This window comes from Salmo salar, chromosome 10, assembly GCF_965601325.2.
Source record: "Salmo salar chromosome 10, fSalSal1, whole genome shotgun sequence".
In the NCBI taxonomy this organism is placed as follows: domain Eukaryota; kingdom Metazoa; phylum Chordata; class Actinopteri; order Salmoniformes; family Salmonidae; genus Salmo; species Salmo salar.
In genome coordinates, this window is record NC_138300.1 from 122941393 (window position 1) to 122968545 (window position 27153).

General features: G+C 46.0%; 1 protein-coding gene across 1 annotated transcript in view; it reads left to right on the forward strand.

Moving 5' to 3' along the window:
- Window positions 1–4331: 4331 nt before the first annotated feature.
- The window catches only part of LOC106561787 (unconventional myosin-Va), a 40414-nt gene continuing 17592 nt past the window's right edge, over window positions 4332–27153 (forward strand). The window contains exons 1-20 of the mRNA XM_045688627.2: window positions 4332–4532; window positions 5610–5720; window positions 7611–7782; window positions 8806–8950; window positions 9144–9300; window positions 9579–9722; window positions 10057–10138; window positions 13303–13410; window positions 13721–13827; window positions 14370–14635; window positions 15157–15238; window positions 15565–15705; window positions 18016–18141; window positions 18511–18594; window positions 19050–19172; window positions 19383–19480; window positions 23828–23914; window positions 24431–24539; window positions 25149–25360; window positions 26455–26611. Of these exons, the coding sequence (XP_045544583.2) occupies window positions 4506–4532; window positions 5610–5720; window positions 7611–7782; window positions 8806–8950; window positions 9144–9300; window positions 9579–9722; window positions 10057–10138; window positions 13303–13410; window positions 13721–13827; window positions 14370–14635; window positions 15157–15238; window positions 15565–15705; window positions 18016–18141; window positions 18511–18594; window positions 19050–19172; window positions 19383–19480; window positions 23828–23914; window positions 24431–24539; window positions 25149–25360; window positions 26455–26611 (2538 nt within the window). The 5' untranslated portion in view covers window positions 4332–4505. The remainder of the gene's footprint in view (window positions 4533–5609; window positions 5721–7610; window positions 7783–8805; window positions 8951–9143; window positions 9301–9578; window positions 9723–10056; window positions 10139–13302; window positions 13411–13720; window positions 13828–14369; window positions 14636–15156; window positions 15239–15564; window positions 15706–18015; window positions 18142–18510; window positions 18595–19049; window positions 19173–19382; window positions 19481–23827; window positions 23915–24430; window positions 24540–25148; window positions 25361–26454; window positions 26612–27153) is intronic.

Sequence of the window (27153 nt, forward strand, 5' to 3'; positions counted from 1 at the left end):
AAAAAGTGGCACTATTTACTGCACTTCTCCCTAACCTTAAAAATCAACCATATTAATTTCACATGAAAACAATCTATTAATTGCGCATTCAAATAAATACACCGGACCAACAGTAGGGGGCACAAGTCTCTAACTAAGACAACCTTGTCCAAATTAAAACCTTTGCCTGCTTTTTTTTGTTTCTACTTTTTTCTTTGCTTAATGTCCAGGAGGAAGGCTATTCCATAGACAAATGCCTGTATATGAAAAAAAAGCGTGTTCCTCGCAGTACTGTTTACTCTTGGGATTTTACAAGACAAAACACTAGCTCTGCTATTGTGACTGTGTTGGTTATAGACCATATCAATGTGGTTTTTCATATAACCTGCTGTGCGATCATTTAAGATTGATTGACATGAGGCTGATTCCAATAGGGCTCTTGGTGATAGAGTATTAAACTTGGTTATTTTGAATAAATGGGTATACACTAATATTGGTTTTAAACGAAACCTTTACCGTCCATACCTAACCGTTGTAATACCTACTAATTTGTAGTATTGTAGGGGTGTAAAAGGTTAAATGATCAAGCCCAAAACCTTACCCTATCTTTCACTCTCCTATCTCGGATGCCTGCGTTCTCACCCAGGACCCCAACACAGCCTACTGCCAGCTGTACCAGTCTAGAGGGTACAAGGAGGCCCAGCATCTCCACAGCTTACTGCCAGCTGTACCAGTCTAGAGGGTACAAGGAGGCCCAGCATCTCCACAGCTTACTGCCAGCTGTACCAGTCTAGAGGGTACAAGGTGGCCCAGCATCACCACAGCTTACTGCCAGCTGTACCAGTCTAGAGGGTACAAGGAGGCCCAGCATCTCCACAGCTTACTGCCAGCTGTACCAGTCTAGAGGGTACAAGGAGGCCCAGCATCTCCACAGCTTACTGCCAGCTGTACCAGTCTAGAGGGTACAAGGTGGCCCAGCATCACCACAGCTTACTGCCAGCTGTACCAGTCTAGAGGGTACAAGAAGGAGGCCCAGCATCACCACAGCTTACTGCCAGCTGTACCAGTCTTGAGGGTACAAGGAGGCCCAGCATCACCACAGCTTACTGCCAGCTGTACCAGTCTAGAGGGTACAAGAAGGAGGCCCAGCATCACCACAGCTTACTGCCAGCTGTACCAGTCTAGAGGGTACAAGGCGGCCCAGCATCACCACAGCCTACTGCCAGCTGTACCAGTCTAGAGGGTACAAGGCGGCCCAGCATCACCACAGCTTACTGCCAGCTGTACCAGTCTAGAGGGTACAAGGTGGCCCAGCATCACCACAGCCTACTGCCAGCTGTACCAGTCTAGAGGGTACAAGGTGGCCCAGCATCACCACAGCTTACTGCCAGCTGTACCAGTCTAGAGGGTACAAGGTGGCCCAGCATCACCACAGCCTACTGCCAGCTGTACCAGTCTAGAGGGTACAAGGTGGCCCAGCATCGCCACAGCCCACTGCCAGCTGTACCAGTCTAGAGGGTACAAGAAGGAGTCCCAGCATCACCACAGCTTACTGCCAGCTGTACCAGTCTAGAGGGTACAAGAAGGAGGCCCAGCATCACCACAGCCTACTGCCAGCTGTACCAGTCTAGAGGGTACAAGAAGGCAGCCCAGCATCACCACAGCCTACTGCCAGCTGTGCCAGTCTAGAGGGTACAAGAAGGAGGCTCAGCACCACCACAGCCTACTGCCAGCTGTACCAGTCTAGAGGGTACAAGGTGGCCCAGCATCACCACAGCTTACTGCCAGCTGTACCAGTCTAGAGGGTACAATGTGGCCCAGCATCACCACAGCCTACTGCCAGCTGTACCAGTCTAGAGGGTACAAGGTGGCCCAGCATCACCACAGCCTACTGCCAGCTGTACCAGTCTAGAGGGTACAAGGTGGCCCAGCATCGCCACAGCCCACTGCCAGCTGTACCAGTCTAGAGGGTACAAGAAGGAGGCCCAGCATCACCACAGCTTACTGCCAGCTGTACCAGTCTAGAGGGTACAAGAAGGCAGCCCAGCATCACCACAGCCTACTGCCAGCTGTGCCAGTCTAGAGGGTACAAGAAGGCAGCCCAGCATCACCACAGCCTACTGCCAGCTGTGCCAGTCTAGAGGGTACAAGAAGGAGGCTCAGCACCACCACAGCCTACTGCCAGCTGTGCCAGTCTAGAGGGTACAAGAAGGAGGCTCAGCACCCCCACAGCCTACTGCCAGCTGTACCAGTCTAGAGGGTACAAGGCGGCTCAGGACCACCACAGCCTAATGCCAGCTGTACCAGTCTAGAGGGTACAAGAAGGAGGCTCAGCACCACACTGACAGTACCTCAAAGTTCGACTGCCTGCCCCAGGTCCTCTGCAAGAATCCCTTGTCCGGAGGTGCCTACTACTGGGAGGTGGAGCGGAAAAGGGAGCCTGCATAGGAGTCACCTAAAAGGACGTCAAGAGGACAGGCTATGGGGACAGCTGTCGCATCGACTACAACAGCAAACCTCTTCTGCTCCGATTCTAGCTACTCTGCCCGGCATAGTAAAGACCAGGTGGAGATCAACACACCCTATTTATTCCGGATAGGGGTCTTCTTGGACCTATCGGCAGGCACCCCCTCCTTCTACACCGTGAGGGTTACCATGTCTCTCATCTACCGCTTCAAGTTCTCTTCCGCTGAGCCCGTCTTATCCAGGTTTCTGGGTCTGGTATGAGTCAGCTGTCACCATTGCGCTTTCTCACCGAGGATTGGTGTTCCACAAATTCCCACAACATGATCAGGACAGAGAAACCAGACACCTGTGCTCATTGCTCACACTCCAAACAAAAGACAATGAAAAAAAGGTGATGTTTATGAAATAAACCAAAACTTATTTCTCACAAGCGTAGCAGGTTGTGAACTCTGCAAACAACATTTCCACTCCGAGAATGAGAAACGGTAAATTACTGTAATTAATACAAGCATTAAAAGAAATGAATGTAAACAAATGACGGGAGATTAACGATACATTTACTACTGGCGAGTGGCGACATATGTACTGGTGAATTTATCAAAATAAAAAACAAAAGGGCCGTTCTGGAGAGAGACTAGCCTATATCTTCACCACACAACCCTGCTCTGCTGAGCCGTTCTGGAGAGAGACTAGCCTATATCTTCACCACACAACCCTGCTCTGCTGAGCCGTTCTGGAGAGAGACTAGCCTATATCTTCACCACACAACCCTGCTCTGCTGAGCCGTTCTGGAGAGAGACTGGCCTATATCTTCACCACACAACCCTGCTCTGCTGAGCCGTTCTGGAGAGAGACTGGCCTATATCTTCACCACACAACCCTGCCCTGCTGAGCCATTCTGGAGAGAGACTGGCCTATATCTTCACCACACAACCCTGCCCTGCTGAGGCATTCTGGAGAGAGACTGGCCTATATCTTCACCACACAACCCTGCTCTGCTGAGCCATTCTGGAGAGAGACTGGCCTATATCTTCACCACACAACCCCTCTTCTTGTCTCAACATTTGTAATTATACTCCCGACTCATTATCTTCACAGTCTGGAGACTAGACCTATGTGTCCATGTGTTACTGACCCAGGCAGACCAGGCTGGCCATATCTACAAGTTGGACATTTGATTTGCTAAGATTTGAAATTTCCAACACGTTTATGTTTCTTATAAAAACAAGAAGTGATGCAGTCAGTCTCTCCTCAACTCTCAGCCAAGAGAGACTGGCATGCATAGTATTTATATCAGCCCGCTAACTACAATGAAGAGCAAAACGTGCCGCTCTGTTCTGGGCCAGCTGCAGCCTAACTAGGTCTTTCCTTGCATCACTGGACCACACGACTGGACAAGAATCAAGATCAGACAAAACTAGAGCCTGCAGGACTTGCTTTGTGGAGTGTGGTGTCAAAAAAACATCTGAGCATCTCTTTATTGCATGGACAGACCTCTCCCCATTTTTACAACCATTGAATCTATATGTTTTCACCATGACAGTTTACAATCTAAGGCAACACCAAGTAATTTAGTCTCCTCAACTTGTTCAACAGCCACACCATTCATTACCAGATTCAGCTGAGGTCTAGAACTTAAGGAATGATTTGTACCAAATATAATGCTCTTAGTTTTAGAGATGTTCAGGACCAGTTTATTACTGGCCACCCATTCCAAAATAGACTGCAACTCCTTGTTAAGGGTTTCAGTTAATTCATTAACTGTGGTTGTATGTATGAATGTTATAATGTAATATGTAATAAGTCAAGCAGCCACAAGGAGGGACGCGTCACTCACCTTTCAAGGCAACAGCCACGGGACGCGCGGAACAGACATACCCATAATGCACAGAGACTGCACACTTGAAGAAGTATGGAGATTCCTGTCGGCACGTAGCCGCTATTTCTCTCTCTCTCTCTCTCCGCTACCTTTTCCTTTATATTTGTATATTTATTCACTAGGTCGCAAATGAAGAGACAGAGGTCAAAGTGAAGAGTGGATATAAAGCATACTGACTGTCATGGCAGCATCTGAACTATACTCCAAGGTAGGTTAAAAATGATTAGTAGGTTGCTGGCAGGGGCATGTAAATCAGTAGGACTATAGGATAATTTACTGATAGAGATAACAGTCCCGCTGCGTTATCAACATTGACCTCAGTTTTGTTCTGACTTGAAGAACCAGTTAATTTGTGTGTCTTCATGTAACGTCAGGTCATTGCGATAGACTTTTTGCAACATGTCAACAATAACTGTCAACAAGACAGTGATGAAACAGCCGTGGAAAGTTGAAAGTTTACTCCGTGTTATATCGCCTCGATTTAGGAGAATGGAGTTGAGCTTTCCTCAACTACTTTGTGAGTTGCATCAAGATTATCAAGTTATTAGTAACATCAATGGTTTTGTTCGGGAGAAATGTCAATGATGATTATTGATGACTAAGTAAAGTATAAGTAAAGGTGTCATATCATCCATAGTGATATTAGATTGTATCTTCGAAGAGAATGGTCACAGATAAAAACATTTAAATGGCATTGATCATTTAGATTAAACTAGAATGCAGTTGTGAATCCAGAATAGATTCTGACTATTCTTGCTCACAGCTGCGCTCGGATCGGACAAACTTCCTGTATAAACTAAAACACTGCAAAACCGGCGCAAAATATGTCTGGGAAAATCTACCTCAATCCAGGAATGAGAAATCTGTTATACTCTGAATTATCCCATTATCTAAACTCTTACACCGAGAAGATTGAACGACTGCTAGTTTTAAAACTAGGTCGTGTAAGAGTTGGGATAATAGGACAATTAGGAGTAAAATGCATTTCTCATCCCTGGAATGAGGTACATTTTCAGAGCGATAATCTCGCGCCGGCTGTGCAGAAGTAAACAAGCATAGGGTTTGAATCTATTCTGGATAGCAGTAGTGCACCGTTTTCGTTATGTTGACATTTCCATGCATTAACCTGTGTCCCTCTACTCCCTCTGTATAATTAGACTAGATCATACTAAAGAATGTCAGTATGTTGCCTAGCCATATCTGTGACTCGTCGCTTTTTAGTCATGGATGTAGCTATATGTTGTTGACATGTCCATGCATTAACCAGTGTCCCTCTGTCCCTCAGTATACCCGGGTCTGGCTCCCAGATGCTGTGGAGGCATGGAAGCCAGCAGAGCTCACCAAGGACTACACTCCTGGAGACAGGGCTTTGTGTCTACAGCTGGAGGATGGCACAGTGAGAGAGGAGCTGGGTCTGGAGGGGGGGAGAGATGGGTCTGGAGGGGGGGAGAGATGGGTCTGGAGGGGGGGAGAGATGGGTCTCTGGGTCTGGAGGGGGGGAGAGATGGGTCTGGAGGGGGGGAGAGATGGGTCTGGAGGGGTGGAGAGATGGGTCTGGAGGGGGGGAGAGATGGGTCTGGAGGGGGGGAGAGATGGGTCTCTGGGTCTGGAGGGGGGTAGAGATGGGTCTGGAGGGGGGGAGAGATGAGTCTGGAGGGGGGGAGAGATGGGTCTGGAGGGGGGGAGAGATGGGTCTGGAGGGGGGAGAGATGAGTCTGGAGGGGAGAGATGAGTCTGGAGGGGGGGAGAGATGAGTCTGGAGGGGGGGAGAGATGAGTCTGGAGGGGGGAAGAGATGGGTCTGGAGGGGGGGAGAGATGGGTCTGGAGGGGGGGAGAGATGAGTCTGGAGGGGGGGAGAGATGGGTCTCTGGGTCTGGAGGGGTGGAGAGATGGGTCTGGAGGGGGGGAGAGATGGGTCTGGAGGGGGGGAGAGATGGGTCTCTGGGTCTGGAGGGGGGTAGAGATGGGTCTGGAGGGGGGGAGAGATGAGTCTGGAGGGGGGGAGAGATGGGTCTGGAGGGGGGGAGAGATGGGTCTGGAGGGGGGGAGAGATGAGTCTGGAGGGGGGGAGAGATGGGTCTGGAGGGGGGGAGAGATGGGTCTGGAGGGGGGGAGAGATGGGTCTCTGGGTCTGGAGGGGGGGAGAGATGGGTCTCTGGGTCTGGAGGGGGGGAGAGATGGGTCTGGAGGGGGGGAGAGATGGGTCTCGTTAGAATAGGAAGAAGGACAATTTGGATAAAGACGGGGGCAGTGTTTTAACTATGGCTGTTACATTCTGAGGACTTGCCCACCACAGTATCATCCATACTGTAAATAATTGTTGTCCTGTTTTATTTATGTACCTGGTTGATACGTTTACTTCAGCCTAGAAATATGTTGCTAAAGTTAGTTACCACCTTGGATGAGTAACTATAGCTACAGTTTTAGACACACATGTTCATAAGTAGCCTAAACATTCTATATATATATTTTTTTAGATCAAACTAGATACAGGGACTGAAACGTAAAGAGGCCACAATACCTACGGTGCTTTTACTCCAAACGTTTTGCTGTTGCACAGCAGCTGATGGTTCAAGTTGAGGCATGTAATCCATGTACTTCAGGTATGGAAATAAGCCCAAGATGTTATCCGAGTGGTTGAGCAGAAGAGAATCACCATTTTAACACACTATTCAATGGACGTATGAAGGAAAGACTAATTGCATCTATAAGGAGTTCAGTAATTTAATGCTGAAAATATATCACTTTTTTTGGGGCGACCTGATGAAATTCACATAGAAATGTGGATTATAGATCGGGCATTCCCATTGAAAGCAAGTCTAAGAAGGTAGATCTGTTTCTATGTGCACTATTTGTATGTTTCTCGTTAAGTTCGTTTTTTTTTGTGTCTTTTACGTTTGGTTTTATACACCAGCTTCAAACAGCTGAAAATACAATATTTTTTGGTGATGGAAAATATATTTCACAGCGGTTTAGATGGTACAATGATTCTCTACATTAGACTTGCTTGTTTTGTCACATGAATTGAAATTAGGCGAACTATTAGACTTTTAGCAACCAGGAAATGGTGGAGCAGTTTCTGCATAGTGCACCTTTAATTAATTACAAGGCCTACTGTATACAATACCAACGTTGAATAAACAACCCATATCAGAAACATTGCCCAATCCAACATAAGCCTGCACTAATTTCCAGTGCTTGTCCAGTGAATATATATATGTATATGTGTGTGTGTGTTATTTTTTTGAGGTTTTGCATTCGTCTGACTGCTGTGTTTTCTTCCAGAACGTGGAACACAAGATGGACCCCCAGACCAACAGTTTACTCCCGCTAAGGAACCCTGATATCCTGGTGGGGGAGAATGACCTGACGGCTCTCAGCTACCTCCACGAACCAGCAGTTCTACACAATCTCAAAGTGCGCTTCGTGGAGTCCAAGATCATCTACACGTACTGCGGTAAAGAGACACTCACACTCACAAGATCATCTACACGTACTGCGGTAAAGAGACACTCACACTCACAAGATCATCTACACGTACTGCGGTAAAGAGACACTCACACTCACAAGATCATCTACACGTACTGCGGTAAAGAGACACTCACACTCACAAGATCATCTACACGTACTGCGGTAAAGACACACTCACACTCACAAGATCATCTACACGTACTGCGGTAAAGAGACACTCACACTCACAAGATCATCTACACGTACTGCGGTAAAGAGACACTCACACTCACAAGATCATCTACACGTACTGCGGTAAAGAGACACTCACACTCACAAGATCATCTACACGTACTGCGGTAAAGACACACTCACACTCACAAGATCATCTACACGTACTGCGGTAAAGAGACACTCACACTCACAAGATCATCTACACGTACTGCGGTAAAGAGACACTCACACTCACAAGTCCATTTACACGTACTGCGGTAAAGACACACTCCCAAGTCCATTTACACGTACTGCGGTAAAGAGACACTCACACTCCCAAGTCCATTTACACGTGTTGAGGGTAAATACTAAAGCCTTTAACTCTGTTCTGGTGACTCACTGTAGACTTTGGAGTCCTGTTCACTGGACTGTCAGTTCCGTTTCAGGTAATATAGATAGTGTCGATCATATATTCACAAGTCTGTGTCCTGACATTCTGACCTACCGTTCAGAATGTTCTACCTAAAATATACATGTTTTAACCACCGTAAACATGCTTGTTTTAACTGCTGTAAATATGGAGCTGCAGAGTTTATCGGGATATTTCACGTGGAAATTAGATCATTGTTGTCATATTGTTCTGGATTTATATCTGTATCTGGCAAAACTGCTACCAGACCTAGGTCGAATATATGGGCTATTTGAATTGTTTGAAATTCGTGTGTGTGTGTGTGTGTGTGTGTGTGTGTGTGTGTGTGTGTGTGCGTGCGTGCTTTGATTTATCATGTCACTGATTTGTTGATGTGAATTCATTCAGGCATCGTGTTGGTTGCTATCAACCCCTATGAGAGTGTTCCCATCTATGACCATGACATCATCAACGCCTACAGTGGACAGAACATGGGAGATATGGACCCTCACATCTTCGCTGTGGCAGAGGAGGCTTACAAACAGATGGCCAGGTCTGTCAATCACTCAGCTGAATGTCTTGGCCGTGCTTCCTTCCTCTCTTGACATGATTGGACAGGTCACGTTAAGGGCGTCGCCACCTGGCTTTCAGCTGTCCAGTCATGCCACATCAGTGATTACTTCAAGGAAGGCTTGGGGGGGGGAAAAGGATGCATTTTTTTTTTAAATAACTTGTTGTTCTTCTAGAGATCAGAGGAACCAGTCCATCATAGTGAGTGGGGAGTCTGGAGCTGGTAAAACAGTCTCTGCTAAGTATGCCATGAGGTACTTTGCTACAGTCAGCGGGTCCTCCAGCGAGGCTAATGTGGAAGACAGAGTGCTGGCCTCCAGCCCTATCATGGAGGTAAGAGACCACAGGTCTTCTTTCAATTCAGTAAACTTTATTGATCCTAGAAGGGAAATCATTGTTGGAAGTTAAAGGTAAAATGTTGTAAGGGTTTTCAGATAGAGCTGACTACACGCCAGTGGTATGTTTGTTTCTACAGGATATACAGTATATCTATCGGAAAGTTCCACAACGTTTTGCTCTGCTGAACATGACCCAGATCTACTTGTCTGTAGCCAAATACCCAAATGATAACGGGAGCGCGTTCATTCAGTTTTTTTTTTTTCTTCCTCTAGGCCATCGGGAATGCAAAGACGACTAGAAACGACAACAGCAGTCGCTTTGGGAAGTACATCGAGATCGGATTCGACAAAAACTATCACATCATCGGGGCCAACATGAGGACGTACTTGTTGGAGAAATCTAGAGTGGCGTTTCAGGTGAGGTCCAATACATGGACTGTATTTGGTATGGCTGGAGTTCAGGGTGTGTTCTTTAGGGTAAACCAACCGTAGCAAACTGTTTCATGCCTACTCAACATGACCTCGTTTGTAAGTTTCTCATCTGTAAAAGGAATTCTTCACTGTATGTTGACTGGGGAAGCATTGGTTTTGCTACAGCTGAGATGTCCTCGTTCCTCTTCTTCCTAATGAATTATGGGGCTTTTACGATTTTCTAACAAACACATTCCTGAAGAGAAAGAGGTACTGTGCTACTGCCAGTCGGTCTTATTTTTAAAACTCGATTTGATTATACACTTTGTTGTCTTTGCAGGCTACCGAAGAGAGGAACTACCATATCTTCTACCAACTGTGTGCCTCCTCACACCTTCCTGAGTTCAAAACTCTCCAGTTAGGTATGATTCCACACTAAACAAAAATATAATGCAACACATGTTGGTCCAATGTTTCATGAGCTGAAATAAAAGATCCCAGAAATGTTTCCATACGCACAAAAAATCGTATTCCTCTCAAATTTTCTGCACAAATTTGTTTACACCCCTGTTAGTGAGCATTTCTCCTTTGCCAAGATAATCCATCCACTTGACAGGTGTGACATATCAAGAAGCTGGTTAAACCGCATGATCATTACACAGGTGCACCTTGTGCTGGGGGACAAATCTAAGGCCACTCTAAAACGTGCAGTTTTGTCACACAACACAATACCACAGATCTCTCAAGTTGAGAGCTCATGCATTTGGCATGCTGACTACAGGAATGTCCACCAGAGCTGTTTCCAGAGAATTTCATGTTAATTTCTCTATCATAAGCCGCCTCCATCGTTGTTTTAGAGAATTTGGCTGTACGTCCCACTGGCCTCCCAACCACAGACTACATGTATGGAGTCATGTGGGCGAGCGGTTTGCTGATGTCAGCGTTGTGAACAGAGTGCCCCATGGTGGGGTTATGGTATGGGCAGGCAGGCATAAACTACGCACAATGAACACAATTGCATTTTATCAATGGCAATATGAATGCACGGAGATACCGTGATGAGCTCTTGAGGCCCATTGTCGTGCCATTCATCCGCTGCCATTACCTAAAGGAGAGGGTATCTCTCCAGGAACAGGGTTGGAGTGAAAACCTACAGGAGGGTATCTCTCCAGGAACAGGGTTGGAGTTAAAACCTACAGGAGGGTATCTCTCCAGGAACAGGGTTGGAGTTAAAACCTACAGGAGGGTATTTCTCCAGGAACAGGGTTGGAGTGTAAACCTACAGGAGGGTATTTCTCCAGGAACAGGGTTGGGCAGCCAAGTTATACATAAATATAGAAGAGTATTCCTCTGAGTAAACAAACGTTTTTTTTTTTGTTGTTTGTTTTTTGCTCTATAATCCTACCACCCATGCTTCCATCCAGAGAGTGGAATGCTGCTGTCACGGCAACAGAAAACCATGCTTCCATCCAGAGAGTGGAATGCTGCTGTCACGGCAACAGAAAACCATGCTTCCATCCAGAGAGTGGAATGCTGCTGTCACGGCAACAGAAAACCACGCTTCCATCCAGAGCGTGGAATGCTGCTGTCACGGCAACAGAAAACCATGCTTCCATCCAGAGAGTGGAATGCTGCTGTCACGGCAACAGAAAACCACGCTTCCATCCAGAGCGTGGAATGCTGCTGTCACGGCAACAGAAAACCATGCTTCCATCCAGAGAGTGGAATGCTGCTGTCACGGCAACAGAAAACCACGCTTCCATCCAGAGCGTGGAATGCTGCTGTCACGGCAACAGAAAACCATGCTTCCATCCAGAGAGTGGAATGCTGCTGTCACGGCAACAGAAAACCACGCTTCCATCCAGAGAGTGGAATGCTGCTGTCACGGCAACAGAAAACCATGCTTCCATCCAGAGAGTGGAATGCTGCTGTCACGGCAACAGAAAACCACGCTTCCATCCAGAGAGTGGAATGCTGCTGTCACGGCAACAGAAAACCATGCTTCCATCCAGAGCGTGGAATGCTGCTGTCACGGCAACAGAAAACCACGCTTCCATCCAGAGCGTGGAATGCTGCTGTCACGGCAACAGAAAACCACGCTTCCATCCAGAGCGTGGAATGCTGCTCTCACGGCAACAGAAAATCACGCTTCCATCCAGAGCGTGGAATGCTGCTGTCACGGCAACAGAAAACCATGCTTCCATCCAGAGCGTGGAATGCTGCTGTCACGGCAACAGAAAACCACGCTTCCATCCAGAGCGTGGAATGCTGCTGTCACGGCAACAAAAAACCATGCTTCCATCCAGAGAGTGGAATGCTGCTGTCACGGCAACAGAAAACCACGCTTCCATCCAGAGCGTGGAATGCTGCTGTCACGGCAACAGAAAACCACGCTTCCATCCAGAGAGTGGAATGCTGCTGTCACGGCAACAGAAAACCACGCTTCCATCCAGAGCGTGGAATGCTGCTGTCACGGCAACAGAAAACCATGCTTCCATCCAGAGAGTGGAATGCTGCTGTCACGGCAACAGAAAACCATGCTTCCATCCAGAGAGTGGAATGCTGCTGTCAGGGCAACAGAAAACCATGCTTCCATCCAGAGAGTGGAATGCTGCTGTCACGGCAACAGAAAACCATGCTTCCATCCAGAGAGTGGAATGCTGCTGTCACGGCAACAGAAAATCATGCTTCCATCCAGAGCGTGGAATGCTGCTGTCACGGCAACAGAAAACCATGCTTCCATCCAGAGCGTGGAATGCTGCTGTCACGGCAACAGAAAACCATGCTTCCATCCAGAGAGTGGAATGCTGCTGTCACGGCAACAGAAAACCATGCTTCCATCCAGAGAGTGGAATGCTGCTGTCACGGCAACAGAAAACCATGCTTCCATCCAGAGAGTGGAATGCTGCTGTCACGGCAACAGAAAATCATGCTTCCATCCAGAGCGTGGAATGCTGCTGTCACGGCAACAGAAAACCATGCTTCCATCCAGAGCGTGGAATGCTGCTGTCACGGCAACAGAAAACCACGCTTCCATCCAGAGCGTGGAATGCTGCTGTCACGGCAACAAAAAACCATGCTTCCATCCAGAGAGTGGAATGCTGCTGTCACGGCAACAGAAAACCACGCTTCCATCCAGAGCGTGGAATGCTGCTGTCACGGCAACAGAAAACCATGCTTCCATCCAGAGAGTGGAATGCTGCTGTCACGGCAACAGAAAACCACGCTTCCATCCAGAGCGTGGAATGCTGCTGTCACGGCAACAGAAAACCATGCTTCCATCCAGAGAGTGGAATGCTGCTGTCACGGCAACAGAAAACCACGCTTCCATCCAGAGCGTGGAATGCTGCTGTCACGGCAACAGAAAACCAAACCATTGTGTGCAGCTATTCCCTTTATATTGTATGAAAGGAACATGTTTCCACACACAGTGGTTTGGTGGAATATCCTTAATGAAATGCATCCAAAACATCATGCTAACTCATTGCAGCCTCCAGAAACATGTTTGAATGATTGATTCATAGGAAAGCTATGGCAGATAGATTGACGTGAGGCCATTGTTGTTGTGTATGGTTCCTGTCTGCAGGCAACGCTGATGATTTCCACTGTACCAAGCAGGGAGATAGCCCTGTCATAGAGGGAGTAGACGATGCCAAAGAGATGTGCAGCACCAGGAAGGCTTTCTCATTGTTGGGTGAGTTAGTATAATAGCGAAATTACCCACAAGCAAATACTGTACCAGCAACTGTGGTTGTACAGAAATAAAATGATCATGAATCTTATTTGTTCACTGTAGTTTATTCAGCAATGACATTTATCTAGCTATGTATTACTCTATATTCAAGTCTAATTCTGCACACGTTGGCCTGTAAATGTTTGTTTGCCGTACAGAAACTTGTGGTCTGCATCTGAAGACAGCCAAGCAGGGTTGAGCCTGGTGGAGGGCGACACTAAACCTGTTTTTTAGTCACTACAGACTAAACGCTTCTCTTTTTTTTTTTCAGGAATCAATGAAACGTACCAAATGGGACTTTTCCAAATCCTGGCCGCTCTGCTTCACCTTGGCAACGTGGAGGTGGAAGAGAGCTCGGCAGACAGCAGTACCATCCTGGTGAGTTCAGAACAGACTCTGACTGTGTCCCAAAATGGCACCCTTTCCCCAATATAAATCATGACATTTTCTAGCCCTATGGGTCCTGTGTAGGCATTAGAATAGGGAGCTCTTTAAAGAAGCTATTATAACATGTTTGACTATTCTCACAGGACTTGTCCTGCACATTTCCCTTGAGAGTTATGCCGTACAAGGCATCACAGAGTGTAGCCTAAGGGGCTTTTGAAAGTACAACAATGCTGCCAATTCTATGTTGGTTTTGCATGGAATGCTGACCCTTTTATGTTAGGGCCAGTTTCCCGGACACTGATTTAAGCCTAGTCCTGAACTAAAAAACACACTCAATGGAAAATCCTATTCATTTTTTTTTTTTTGGTCCACTGAATCTCCATTGAAAGTGCTACTTAGTCCAGGACTAAGTTTAATCTGTGTCCAGGAAACCAGCCCTTTGTCCCAAACAGATGTTGTGATTGTGGTGTTATATTATCATTATGTTAAATTATATTATCATTATGTTATTATATATTATTGTGTCCTTGCAGCCCGACAATAGTCACCTGACGGTGTTCTGTGAGCTGATGGGCGTGGCCTACCAGGACATGTCCCATTGGCTGTGCCACAGGAAATTGAAGACTGCCACGGAGACCTACGTTAAGCCCCTCTCCAAAGTGCATGCGGTCAGCGCACGGGACGCGCTTGCTAAACACATCTACGCTAAACTCTTCAGCTGGATCGTAGACCACATCAATGAGGCTCTGCGCTCTGCTGTCAAACAGCACTCCTTCATTGGGGTTCTCGACATCTATGGGTGGGTGTGTGGTGGTGGTGCTGGGGGTGGTGGTGGTGCTGGGGGTGGTGGTGGTGGTGCTGGGGGTGGTGGTGGTGGTGGTGGTGGTGGTGCTGGGGGTGGTGGTGGTGGTGGTGGTGGTGCTGGGGGTGGTGGTGGTGGTGCTGGGGGTGGGGATGGTGTGGGGGTGGTGGTGGGGGTGTTGTGGGGGTGGTGGTGCTGGTTGTGGGGGTGGTGGTGCTGGTGGGGGTGGGGGTGGTGGTGGTGGTGCTGCTGGTGGTGCTGGTGCTGGTGGTGCTGGTGCTGGTGGGGGGCCAGTGATGTTTTCTGGTGTTTACATTGTGAATGTACACTGAGTGTACAAAACATTAAGAACACCTTAAATAATATTGAGTTGCACCCCACCCATTTTCCCTCAGAACAGCCTCACGTCTGTCATGGAAAGAGCATTTGTTCTTAATGTTTTTGTCCGCTCAGTGTATAAATGGTCTCTTGACCTTTAGTCATGTTTCATTTCCTGTTTCCCCCCCCCCCCCCTCCAGGTTTGAAACGTTTCACATCAACAGCTTTGAGCAGTTCTGTATTAACTATGCCAACGAGAAGCTTCAACAGCAGTTTAACATGGTAGGTCTCTCTCTCTCTCTCTCTCTCTCACTCACTCACTCACTCACTCACTCACTCACTCACTCACTCACTCACTCACTCACTCACTCACTCACTCACACCATCAATCCAAAATCAAACTCCCCTAGATCTGAGAGGATTGGATAGGTTTAAGCAATATGGTGAAAGCTTCATCTTGCCCGGTCGCCATATTACATAAACCTCTCAAATCTCCTCAAGTACCTAGGGTATAGGGGCTAGGGCTTGATTTGGGATTTGTCTGCCTTTGTCATTCTTGTCTGTTTGAAACGTAAGGTCAGAGGTCAGCTTGTGTTCTCTCGCTGCAGCATGTGTTCAAGCTGGAGCAGGAGGAGTATATGAAGGAGGAGATTCCCTGGACTCTGATAGACTTCTATGATAACCATCCCTGTATCAACCTCATCGAGGCCAAGATGGGGGTCCTGGACCTGCTGGATGAGGAGTGCAAAGTAACACGAAATACACACACACACACACACACACACACACACACACTAATGATGATGAAGGTCCTAGAATGGTTCCCTGTGGAACACCAAGACAAAAGGGGGGAGTTGACTCTTTAAAGTCTACTCCACACATACACTGCCTTCAGAAAGTATTCATACCCCTTGACTTACTCCACATTTTGTTGTGTTACAACCTCAATTCAATTATTTATTTTTTCTTCTCACCCATCTACACACAATACCCTGGTAATGACATCACAATACCCTGTAATGACATCACAGTACCCTATAATGACATCACAGTACCCTGTAATGACATCACAGTACCCTGTAATGACATCAGTACCCTGTAATGACATCACAGTACCCTGTAATGACATCACAGTACCCTGTAATGACATCACAATACCCTGTAATGACATAAAAAGTGAACACGTTTTTAGAAATTTTTGCACATTTATCGAAAATGTAATTTATCTAAGTATTCACACCCCTGAGTCAATACTTTGTAGAAGCAAAGTTGGCAGCGATTTTAGCTTTGAGTCATCTTAGGTATGTCTACCATCTTTGCACATCTGGGTTTGGGGATTTTCTCAAGCTCTTTTAAGTTAGATGGGGAGCGGCGGTGAAACGCAATAGTCAAGCCTTTCCACAGATTTAATGGGATTCAAGTCTGGGCCACTCAAGGACTTTCACATTCTTGTTCTGAAGCCATTCCAGCGTTGCTTTGGCTGTATGCTTGGTGTCATTGTCCTGTTGGAAGGTAAATCTTCGCCCCAGTCTAAGGTCGTTTGTACTCTGAAGCAGGTTCTCATCAAGGATTTGCCTGTATTTGGTCCATTCATTGTTCCCTCTATCCTTACCAGTCTCCCAGTCCCTGCTGTTGAAAAGCATCCCTATAGCATGATGCTGCCACCACCATGCTTCACGGTAGGGTTGGTGTTAGATGGGTGATGAGCTGTGCCTGGTTTTCTCCAGACGTAGCACTTTGCATTCTCAGGAGTGGCTTCCGTCTGGCCACTCTCCCATAAAGCCCAGATTGGTGAAGTGCTGTAGACTGTTGTCCTTCTGGCAGGTTCTCCCATCTCAACCAAGGAACTCTATAGCTCTGTCAGAGTGGTCATTGGGTTCTTGGTCACCTCCCTGACCAAGGTCCTCCCTGACCAAGGTCCTCCCTGACCAAGGTCCTCCTTGACCAAGGTCCTCCTTGACCAAGGTCCTCCTTGACCAAGATCCTCCCTGACCAGTTGTTCAGTTTGGTCAGAGTGGTCATTGGGTTCTTGGTCACCTCCCTGACCAAGGTCCTCCTTGACCAAGGTCCTCCCTGACCAAGGTCCTCCTTGACCAAGATCCTCCCTGACCAGTTGTTCAGTTTGGTCAGAGTGGTCATTGGGTTCTTGGTCACCTCCCTGACCAAGGTCCTCCCTGACCAAGGTCCTCCCTGACCAAGGTCCTCCTTGACCAAGGTCCTCCTTGACCAAGGTCCTCCCTGACCAAGATCCTTCTTGACCAGTTGTTCAGTTTGGTCAGATGGCCAGCTTTAGGGCAGAGTCTGAGTAGTTCCATATTTTTTTTCTCCATTTCCCAATGATGCAGACCACTGTGTTTTTGGAAAATGTCAACACTCTTGAAATAGTTTTATACCCTTCCCCAGATATATGCCTCATGACAATTCTCAGAGATCTACAGACCGTTCTTCACGGTATAGTTTCTGTTCTGACATGCACTGAATTATGGCATGTTTCATGTTTCATGTGGACCCCAGGAAGAGTAGCTGCTGCTTTCACAGCAGCTAATGGGGATCCTAATAAAATACAAACAACAAACAGTGGAACCTTAAATAGACAGGTGTTTCTTTCTAAATTATGTCTAAACAATGGAATTGGCCACAGGTGGACTCTAATCAAGTTGTAGTGACAACTCAAGGATGATCAAAGGAAATTGGATGCAACTGAGCTCAATTTGGAGTGTTAAAGCAAAAGGGGGGTGTGAATACTTATGTAAATGAGATTTCTGTATTTCATTTTCAATCAATTTGCAAAAATTTCATAAAAACATGTTTTCACTTTGTCGTTATGGGGTATTGTGTGTAGATGGGGGAGGGGGAAAAAAGTATTTAATCCATTTTGAATTCAGGTTGTAACCCAACAAAATGTGGAATAAGTCAAGGGTGTATGAATACTTTCTGAAGGCAGTGTACATACACACACACACACACACATATTTAGGATGTGAGTCAGGCTGATGTGTTAACTTCTTCCCTTCCTTCCTCTCCTCCCTCCTCCCCCCTTCCTCTCCACCCTCCCTCAGATGCCCAGAGGCAGTGATGACACATGGGCTCAGAAACTTTACAACACCTTCCTGAAGAAAAGTGATCTTTTTGACAAACCTCGTATGTCCAACAAAGCCTTTATCATCGTCCACTTTGCAGACAAGGTACACAAGCATCCTTGTATAAAATATATATATATATATATATATATATATATATATATATATATATATAAAAACGTTGTAAATACTTTTATTTTTACTCTAATTGGCATGTCAGACATTATATTTCTGTATATGTTGAGGGAGGCCATTGCTTGCTGTCTGACTGTAGGATGTGGTTGTTGAGTGTAAGTGACTGACTGACTGAAATAGCTCTCCTCATTTGCGCAGTACTAACCAAACCACTCTTGTTCAAGACTGAGGGTTAGGTTGAATATCTCATTTTATGTTTCTTCTTATCATGAATTGACATGGGCGTATATTTCCCTACTCGCTGTTCCCTCTGTTTAACATGACCCTGTTTGTCCCTAGGTGGAGTACCAGTGTGAGGGATTCCTGGAGAAGAATAAGGACACTGTCAATGAGGAGCAGATTATTGTGCTCAAGCTAAGCAAGGTTTGTTTTGTTTGTTTGTTCAGATCAGGTCAAACACTCAACCTTTCTCCAGTCTTCCAGTGGGTAAATACATTCTGTATACAGGTCTTATGTGGAGGACCATCATAATGCCCTCAGGTTAACTAGTCTCTCTGTGTGAACTAGGAGAACACACCCAGCGCAGAGCTGTAGGAACAAGTCTATGTTTAGATCTTCACAGACCATTTGATGTAATGGAGAAACTGCCCCCTGGTGGTAAAATAAATGTCCCAAGTTCATAAGTTTTAGGAATGATGACTTTTCATATGGTGACAAACCACTGGGGGGAAAAAAAAAGTGTCACAGTTAAGCAGACAAAGAACCAAAAGATTACAGTCAAGATGATAAAAATAAATACAAATAAAATGGTCACAAACAAACGTTAAACAAAACCGTTTCCTGTTCCTGTTTGAGACGTGTTTGACTCTTCCCTCCAGTTTGATCTGCTGTTGGAACTGTTCAGCGATGAGGAGAAGCCTACAGGCTCCCTGAGCAGTCGCAGTAAGATGACACGGCCTGTTCAGGCTCAGAGAGACCACAAGAAGACCGTTGGAACGCAGGTGAGAGGGAAATCAGCAGAACAAAACGGAAATCAGTCTTCCTTTGGTGTAGTTTTAGATTCAGATTTTTTTTTGGGGGGGGAAGTTATAAAACACGAGTTGCCGTGTTAAAACCTTCTCAATGTAAATCTGATGTTTTTAGCATAACTAGTACTTTACAACATTTAGATTTAGTTAAATTTGACCCTTTTGTCTCGCCCCTCTCCTCAGTTTCGTAACTCTCTACATCTGCTGATGGAGACTCTGAATGGAACGACCCCTCACTATGTACGCTGCATCAAGCCCAATGACCTTAAATCCCCATTCATGTGAGTCTGCCACCACGCTCCTTTACCTGGGTTATGTTCATTAGGCACCAAACGGAGAAGAACAGGCTGAAATAGAAATGGACTCTCTGGACTTGTCCAATAAGAAATGTTTTTTTAAAGGTGATGGTCCCTAATAAATATGACCTAGTTATTATCGTTTTGTGGCATCCTGGGAAAGAGAGGGTAAAATCTGTCACCAATATGTTGATTCACAGCGTTGTTTCAACATATTGTGACATGGGATCTACGTGGAAAATACATTGGATTTGAGGATGAAATTTCAACCACATGATTATGTCATGGTAACCAATTTTTCAACAGACAAAAACCTTGTGTAAAATATGTTGAATTTGTACCTTTGAAACAACGTCAGATCTTCAACATTATATCCACTATCAGAACAAAAACAATAGGCTGGGCAGCACCTCCTACTGGAGAGTTGATCTGTCTACATTACAGCACCTCCTACTGGAGAGTTGATCTGTCTACATTACAGCCGCTCCTACTGGAGAGTTGATCTGTCTACATTACAGTACCTCCTACTGGAGAGTTGATCTGTCTACATTACAGCCGCTCCTACTGGAGAGTTGATCTGTCTACATTACAGCCGCTCCTACTGGAGAGTTGATCTGTCTACATTACAGTACCTCCTACTGGAGAGTTGATCTGTCTACATTACAGCACCTCCTACTGGAGAGTTGATCTATCTACATTACAGCACCTCCTACTGGAGAGTTGATCTATCTACATTACAGCACCTCCTACTGGAGAGTTGATCTGTCTACATTACAGCACCTCCTACAGGAGAGTTGATCTGTCTACATTACAGCACCTCCTACTGGAGAGTTGATCTGTCTACATTACAGCACCTCCTACTGGAGAGTTGATCTGTCTACATTACAGCACCTCCTACTGGAGAGTTGATCTATCTACATTACAGCACCTCCTACTGGAGAGTTGATCTATCTACATTACAGCACCTCCTACTGGAGAGTTGATCTATCTACATTACAGCACCTCCTACTGGAGAGTTGATCTGTCTACAGCACCTCCTACTGGAGAGTTGATCTGTCTACAGCACCTCCTACTGGAGAGTTGATCTGTCTACATTACAGCACCTCCTACTGGAGAGTTGATCTGTCTACATTACAGCACCTCCTACTGGAGAGTTGATCTGTCTACATTACAGCACCTCCTACTGGAGAGTTGATCTGTCTACATTACAGCACCTCCTACTGGAGAGTTGATGTATCTACATTACAGCACCTCCTACTGGAGAGTTGATCTATCTACATTACAGCACCTCCTACTGGAGAGTTGATCTGTCTACAGCACCTCCTACTGGAGAGTTGATCTGTCTACAGCACCTTCTACTGGAGAGTTGATCTACCTACAGCACCTCCTACTGGAGAGTTGATCTGTCTACATTACAGCACCTCCTACTGGAGAGTTGATCTATCTACATTACAGCACCTCCTACTGGAGAGTTGATCTACCTACAGCACCTCCTACTGGAGAGTTGATCTACCTACAGCACCTCCTACTGGAGAGTTGATCTACCTACATTACAGCACCTCCTACTGGAGAGTTGATCTACCTACATTACAGCACCTCCTACTGGAGAGTTGATCTGTCTACAGCACCTCCTACTGGAGAGTTGATGTATCTACATTACAGCACCTCCTACTGGAGAGTTGATGTATCTACATTACAGCACCTCCTACTGGAGAGTTGATCTGTCTACAGCACCTCCTACTGGAGAGTTGATCTGTCTACAGCACCTCCTACTGGAGAGTTGATCTGTCTACAGCACCTCCTACTGGAGAGTTGATCTATCTACATTACAGCACCTCCTACTGGAGAGTTGATCTGTCTACAGCACCTCCTACTGGAGAGTTGATCTATCTACATTACAGCACCTCCTACTGGAGAGTTGATCTGTCTACAGCACCTCCTACTGGAGAGTTGATCTACCTACAGCACCTCCTACTGGAGAGTTGATGTATCTACATTACAGCACCTCCTACTGGAGAGTTGATCTGTCTACAGCACCTCCTACTGGAGAGTTGATCTACCTACAGCACCTCCTACTGGAGAGTTGATCTATCTACATTACAGCACCTCCTACTGGAGAGTTGATCTGTCTACAGCACCTCCTACTGGCGAGTTGATCTGTCTACATTGTTGTGGTTTTAAATGGTTGAAAGGGCACTGATAACATATTTAGATGACAACTCAACCAAAAACCAGACATTGTTTTTCCATGAAAATTTGGTTCTGTTTGTATACTGAATAAAAATGCAACATGCATTGAAATAAATTCATTAGGCTGTAATCTATGGATTTCACATGACTGGGTAGCGGCTCAGCCATGGGGGCCTGGGAGGGCATAGGCCCACCCAACCGAGTCGCCTAGAAGGCCAGCATCCCGGAGTCGCCTCTTCACTGTTGACAAGATGTTGACAATGACTGGTGTTTTGCGGGTACTATTTAATGAAGCTGCCATTTGAGGACTTGTGACACGTCTGTTTCTCAAACTAGACACTCTAATGTACTTGTCCTCTTGCTCTGTTGTGCACCGGGGCCTCCCACTCATCTTTCTATTCTGGTTAGGGCCAGTTTGCGCTGTTCTGTGAAGGGAGTAGTGTACAGCGTTGTACGAGATCTTCAGTTTCTTGGCAATTTCTCGCATGGAATAGCCTTCATTTCTCAGAACAAGAATAGACTGACGAGTTTCAGAAGAAAGGTCTTTGTTTCTGGACATTTTGAGCCTGTAATCGAACCCACAAATGCTGATGCTCCAGATACTCACCTAGTCTAAAGAAGGCCAGTTTTATTGCTTCTTTAATCAGAACAACAGTTTTCAGCTGTGCTAACATAATTGCAAAAGGGTTTTCTAATGATTAATTAGCCTTTTAAAATGATAAACTTGGATTAGCTAACACAATGTGCTGATAATGGGCCTCTGTACGCCTATGTAGATATTCCATAAAAAAATCTGCTGTTTCCAGCTACAATAGTCATTTACAACATTGACAATGTCTACACTGTATTTCTGATCCATTTGATGTTATTTTAATGGACAAAAAAATGTGCTTTTCTTTCAAAAACAAGGACATTTCTAAGTGACCCCAAACTTTTGAACGGAAGTGTATATATACAGTCAACAGTTTGGACACACCTACTCAGTCCAGGATTTTTCTTTGTTTGTACTATTTTCTACATTGTAGAATAATAGTGAAGACATCAAAACTATCAAATAACACATGGAATCATGGTTTAATAAGTGCTCAGCAGATGTGGGAACTCCTTCAAGACTGTTGGAAAATAATTCCAGGTGACTACCTCATGAAGCTGGTTGAGAGAGTGTCAAGAGTGTGCAAAGCTGTCATCAAGGCAAAAGGTGGCTACTTTGAAGAATATAAAATATATTTAAATATTTTTTTTAAACATTTTTATTTGGTTACTACATGATTCCATATGTGTTATTCCACCAATCAGGTCTTTATGGTAGAGTGGCCAGATGGAAGCTGCTCCTCAGTAAAAGGCACATGACAGCCCGCTTGGAGTTAGCCAAAAGGCACCTAAAGACACTCAGACCATGAGAAACAAGATTCTCTGGTCTGATGAAACCAAGATTGAACTCTTTGGCCTGAATGCCAAGCGTCACGTCTGGAGGAAACCTGGCACCATCCCTACGGTGTAGCATGGTGGTGGCAGCATCATGCTGTGGGGATGTTTTTCAGTGGCAGGGACTGGGAGACTAGTCAGGATCGAGGGAAAGATGAACGGAGAAAAGTACAGAGATTGAAAACCCTGCTCCAGAGCGTTTAGGACCTCAGACTGGGGCGAAGGTTCACCTTCCAACAGGACAACAACCCTAAGCACACAGCCAAGACAACACAGGAGTGAATGTCCTTGAGTGGCCCAGCCAGAGCCCGGACTTGAACCCAATCGAACATCTCTGGAGACCTGAAAATAGCTGTGCAGCAACGCTCCCCATCCAACCTGACAGAGCCTGAGAGGATCTGCAGAGTAGAATGGGAGAAACTCCCCAAATACAGGTGTGCCAAGCTTGTAGCATCATACCCAAGAAGAATTGAGGCTGCAATCGCTGCCAAAAGGTGCTTCAACAAATTACTGAGTAAAGAGTCTGAATATTTATATAACATTTTTTTTATTTTTTATTATAAATTTGCTTCGTCATCATGGGGTATTGTGTGTAGATTAATTAGGGGGAAATTTAAAAAAAAATCATTTTAGAATAAGGCTGTAACGTAACAAAATGTGGAAAAAGGGGTCTGAATACTTTCTGAATGCACTGTATGTATGTTGTCTTTGTAATAGGATGGACCCCATGAGGGCAGTACAGCAGTTACGGGCTTGTGGAGTCCTGGAAACCATCCGCATCTCAGCAGCAGGCTTCCCATCCAGGTACGGCACCAACAACAACAACAACAACAACAACAATAACAATAACAGCACCAACAATAACAATAACAGCACCAACAATAACAATAACAACAACAATAACAATAACAACAATAACAGCACCAACAATAACAACCAACAATAACAATAACAACAACAATAACAATAACAGCACCAACAATAACAATAACAATAACAACAACAATAACAACAACAACAACAATAACAATAACAGCACCAACAATAACAATAACAACAACAACAACAACAGCACCAACAATAACAACAACGTCACCCTGCCCATTGGAGCCGATTGATCCAGCTCTAAAAGGAACTCTCACATAACAATACACAAGCATTCAACTTTCTCTATAAACACACACACACACACACACACACACACACACACACACACACACACACACACACACACACACACACACACACACCACAAAGTGTTACCACAGCATGTGCCCATAAAAACAGAATCAGGAGGATATGTTACACACCTGTGAACAGGTGGACCTACCAGGAGTTCTTCAACCGGTACCGGGTTCTGATGAAACAGAAAGACATTCTCTCAGACAGGAAGCAGACCTGCAGGAACGTCCTGGAGACATGGGTCCAGGTAGGAAGTGTCCGGGGGTTAGAGGTCAGGCCTTAGGGTTCAGGAAGTGACCTGACTTGGAGAGATGGGTCACAGTAGGGACAGAGTGTACAAAATACATACATGGATATATCTTACCATGGCTATTCCACACACAAACTGTCTAACTTCAATTACCTCCATCCAGTAAGTATCCAGACTGGATACAAAGGTAGCAAAGATATCAAACAAACAATGATTAATTCAAATCAAATGTATTAATAAAGCCCTTCTTACATCAGCTGATATCACAAAGTGCTGTACAGAAACCCAGCCTAAAACCCCAAACAGCAAGCAATGCAGGTGTAGAAGCATGGTGGCTAGGAAAAACTCCCTAGAAAGGCCAAAACCTAGGAAGAAACCTAGAGAGGAACCAGGCTATGAGGGGTGGCCAGTCCTCTTCTGGCTGTGCCGGGTGGAGATTATAACAGAACATGGCCAAGATGTTCAAATGTTCATAGATGACCAACATTAGAACAGAACATGGCCAAGATGTTCAAATGTTCATAGATGACCAACAGGGTCAAATAATAATAATAATAATAATAATAATAAGTGTGCTAAAATGCTCAACACCCTCTTATCTCCAAGGACCAGGACAAATACCAGTTTGGAAAGAGCAAGATCTTCTTCAGGGCGGGTCAGGTGGCCTATCTAGAGAAGCTCCGTTCTGATAAGCTGAAGAAGGCGTGCGTTCGTATCCAGAAGACTATCAGATGTTGGCTGGCCAGGAAGAGGTATCTCCGTATGAGACAAGCTGCCATCACCATACAGAAAACTACACGAGGTTACCAGGCGCGCTGGTGAGTGGAGAGACTACAACCTCACAGGGTTTCCACCGACAATTATTATATTACCTTCCAGACAGGGAAACCCAGGGAATGTAAATCAATTTACGTACAGTATCGAATCAATATTTTTCTGTAATTTGTCCCCACATTGCTTTACCCACTGTGTGTATGTTTACACTAGTTCCCACAACCACATAGTCAAAATTGGTTATATTGGTAAAATTCATCAAAAAAACGAAATGTAGAGTTAGACATAAGGTTAGCAGTGTGGTTAGGGTTACGTTTAAAATCACATTTTAAGAAGATGAATTGTAGAAATAGGCATGGTTTAATACTGTGGCTGTGATACCTAGTGACGACCCTGTATGTCTGTCATCAACATTCTAATCTGTAGACCTGAAAAGTCCTGGAATTTGTCATGTCTGAAGAGTGGGAACCCTGATTATTAATAGAGTCAGACATCTGACCTTTAGGTGTATTATCTCTGACTCTCTCGCTCCCCCTAACCTCTCTCTCCTCTCTTCTCTCTCTCTCTCTCTCTCTCTCTCTCCTCTCTTGTCTCTCCCTCTCTCCTCTCTTCTCTCTCTCTCCTCTCTTGTCTCTCTCTCTCCTCTCTTCTCCCTCTCTCAACCTCTCTCAACCTTGCTCGCTCTCTACCTCTCTCCTTTCGCTCTCTCCCTCGCTCTCACCCTCGCTCTCTCAACCTCTCTCTCCTCTCTCTTGCTCCTCTCTCTCGCTCCCTCTTTCACCCTCTCTCTCTCTTTTCTTTCTGTCCTCTTTTCTCTCTCTCTCACCTTCTCTCTCTCCCTCTTTCTCTCTCCACTCGCTCTCTCTCCCTCTCTCTTCTCTCTTCTCTCCTCTCTCTTGCCTTCTCTTTCCTCTCTCTTGCCCTCTCTCTCTCACTCCTCTCTCTCTCTCTCTCTCCCTGTCACCCTCTCTCTCTCCCTCTCTCTCCCTCTCTCTCACCTCTCTCTCACCCTCTCTCTCTCCTCTCTCTCACCCTCTCCTCTCTTCTCTCCCCCTCTCTCTCCTCTCTCCCCCTCTCTCTCTCTCCCCCTCTATCTCTCCTCTCTTCTCTCCCCCTCTCTCTCTCTCCCCTCTCTCAGTCTGGTAGTGTTCCTGAGGAGGACCAGAGCAGCAGTTATCATCCAGAAGAACCAGCGTATGTTAGTGGCCAGGAGACGCTACCAGCAGCAGAGATCAGCATCCATCACCATGCAGCGTCTGCTACGGGCCTACCAGGCCAGACAGACCTACCGCAAGGTATCCAACACACACCCGACCTGCTCCAAACATCCAAACACAGTTCTCTACACACAGTCGATCATTCAGGGGTCGTGTTCGTTCAGGGGTCGTGTTCGTTCAGGGGGTCGTGTTCGTTCAGGGGTCGTGTTCGTTCAGGGGGTCGTGTTCATTCAGGGGTCGTGTTCGTTCAGGGGGTCGTGTTCGTTCAGGGGGTCGTGTTCGTTCAGGGGGTCGTGTTCGTTCAGGGGTCGTGTTCGTTCAGGGGTCGTGTTCGTTCAGGGGGTCGTGTTCGTTCAGGGGGTCGTGTTCATTCAGGGGTCGTGTTTGTTCAGGGGGTCGTGTTCGTTCAGGGGGTCGTGTTCGTTCAGGGGGTCGTGTTCGTTCAGGGGGTCGTGTTCGTTCAGGGGTCGTGTTCGTTCAGGGGGTCGTGTTCGTTCAGGGGTCGTGTTCGTTCAGGGGTCGTGTTCGTTCAGGGGTCGTGTTCGTTCAGGGGGTCGTGTTCGTCGTGTTCGTTCAGGGGGTCGTGTTCGTTCAGGGGGTCGTGTTCGTTCAGGGGTCGT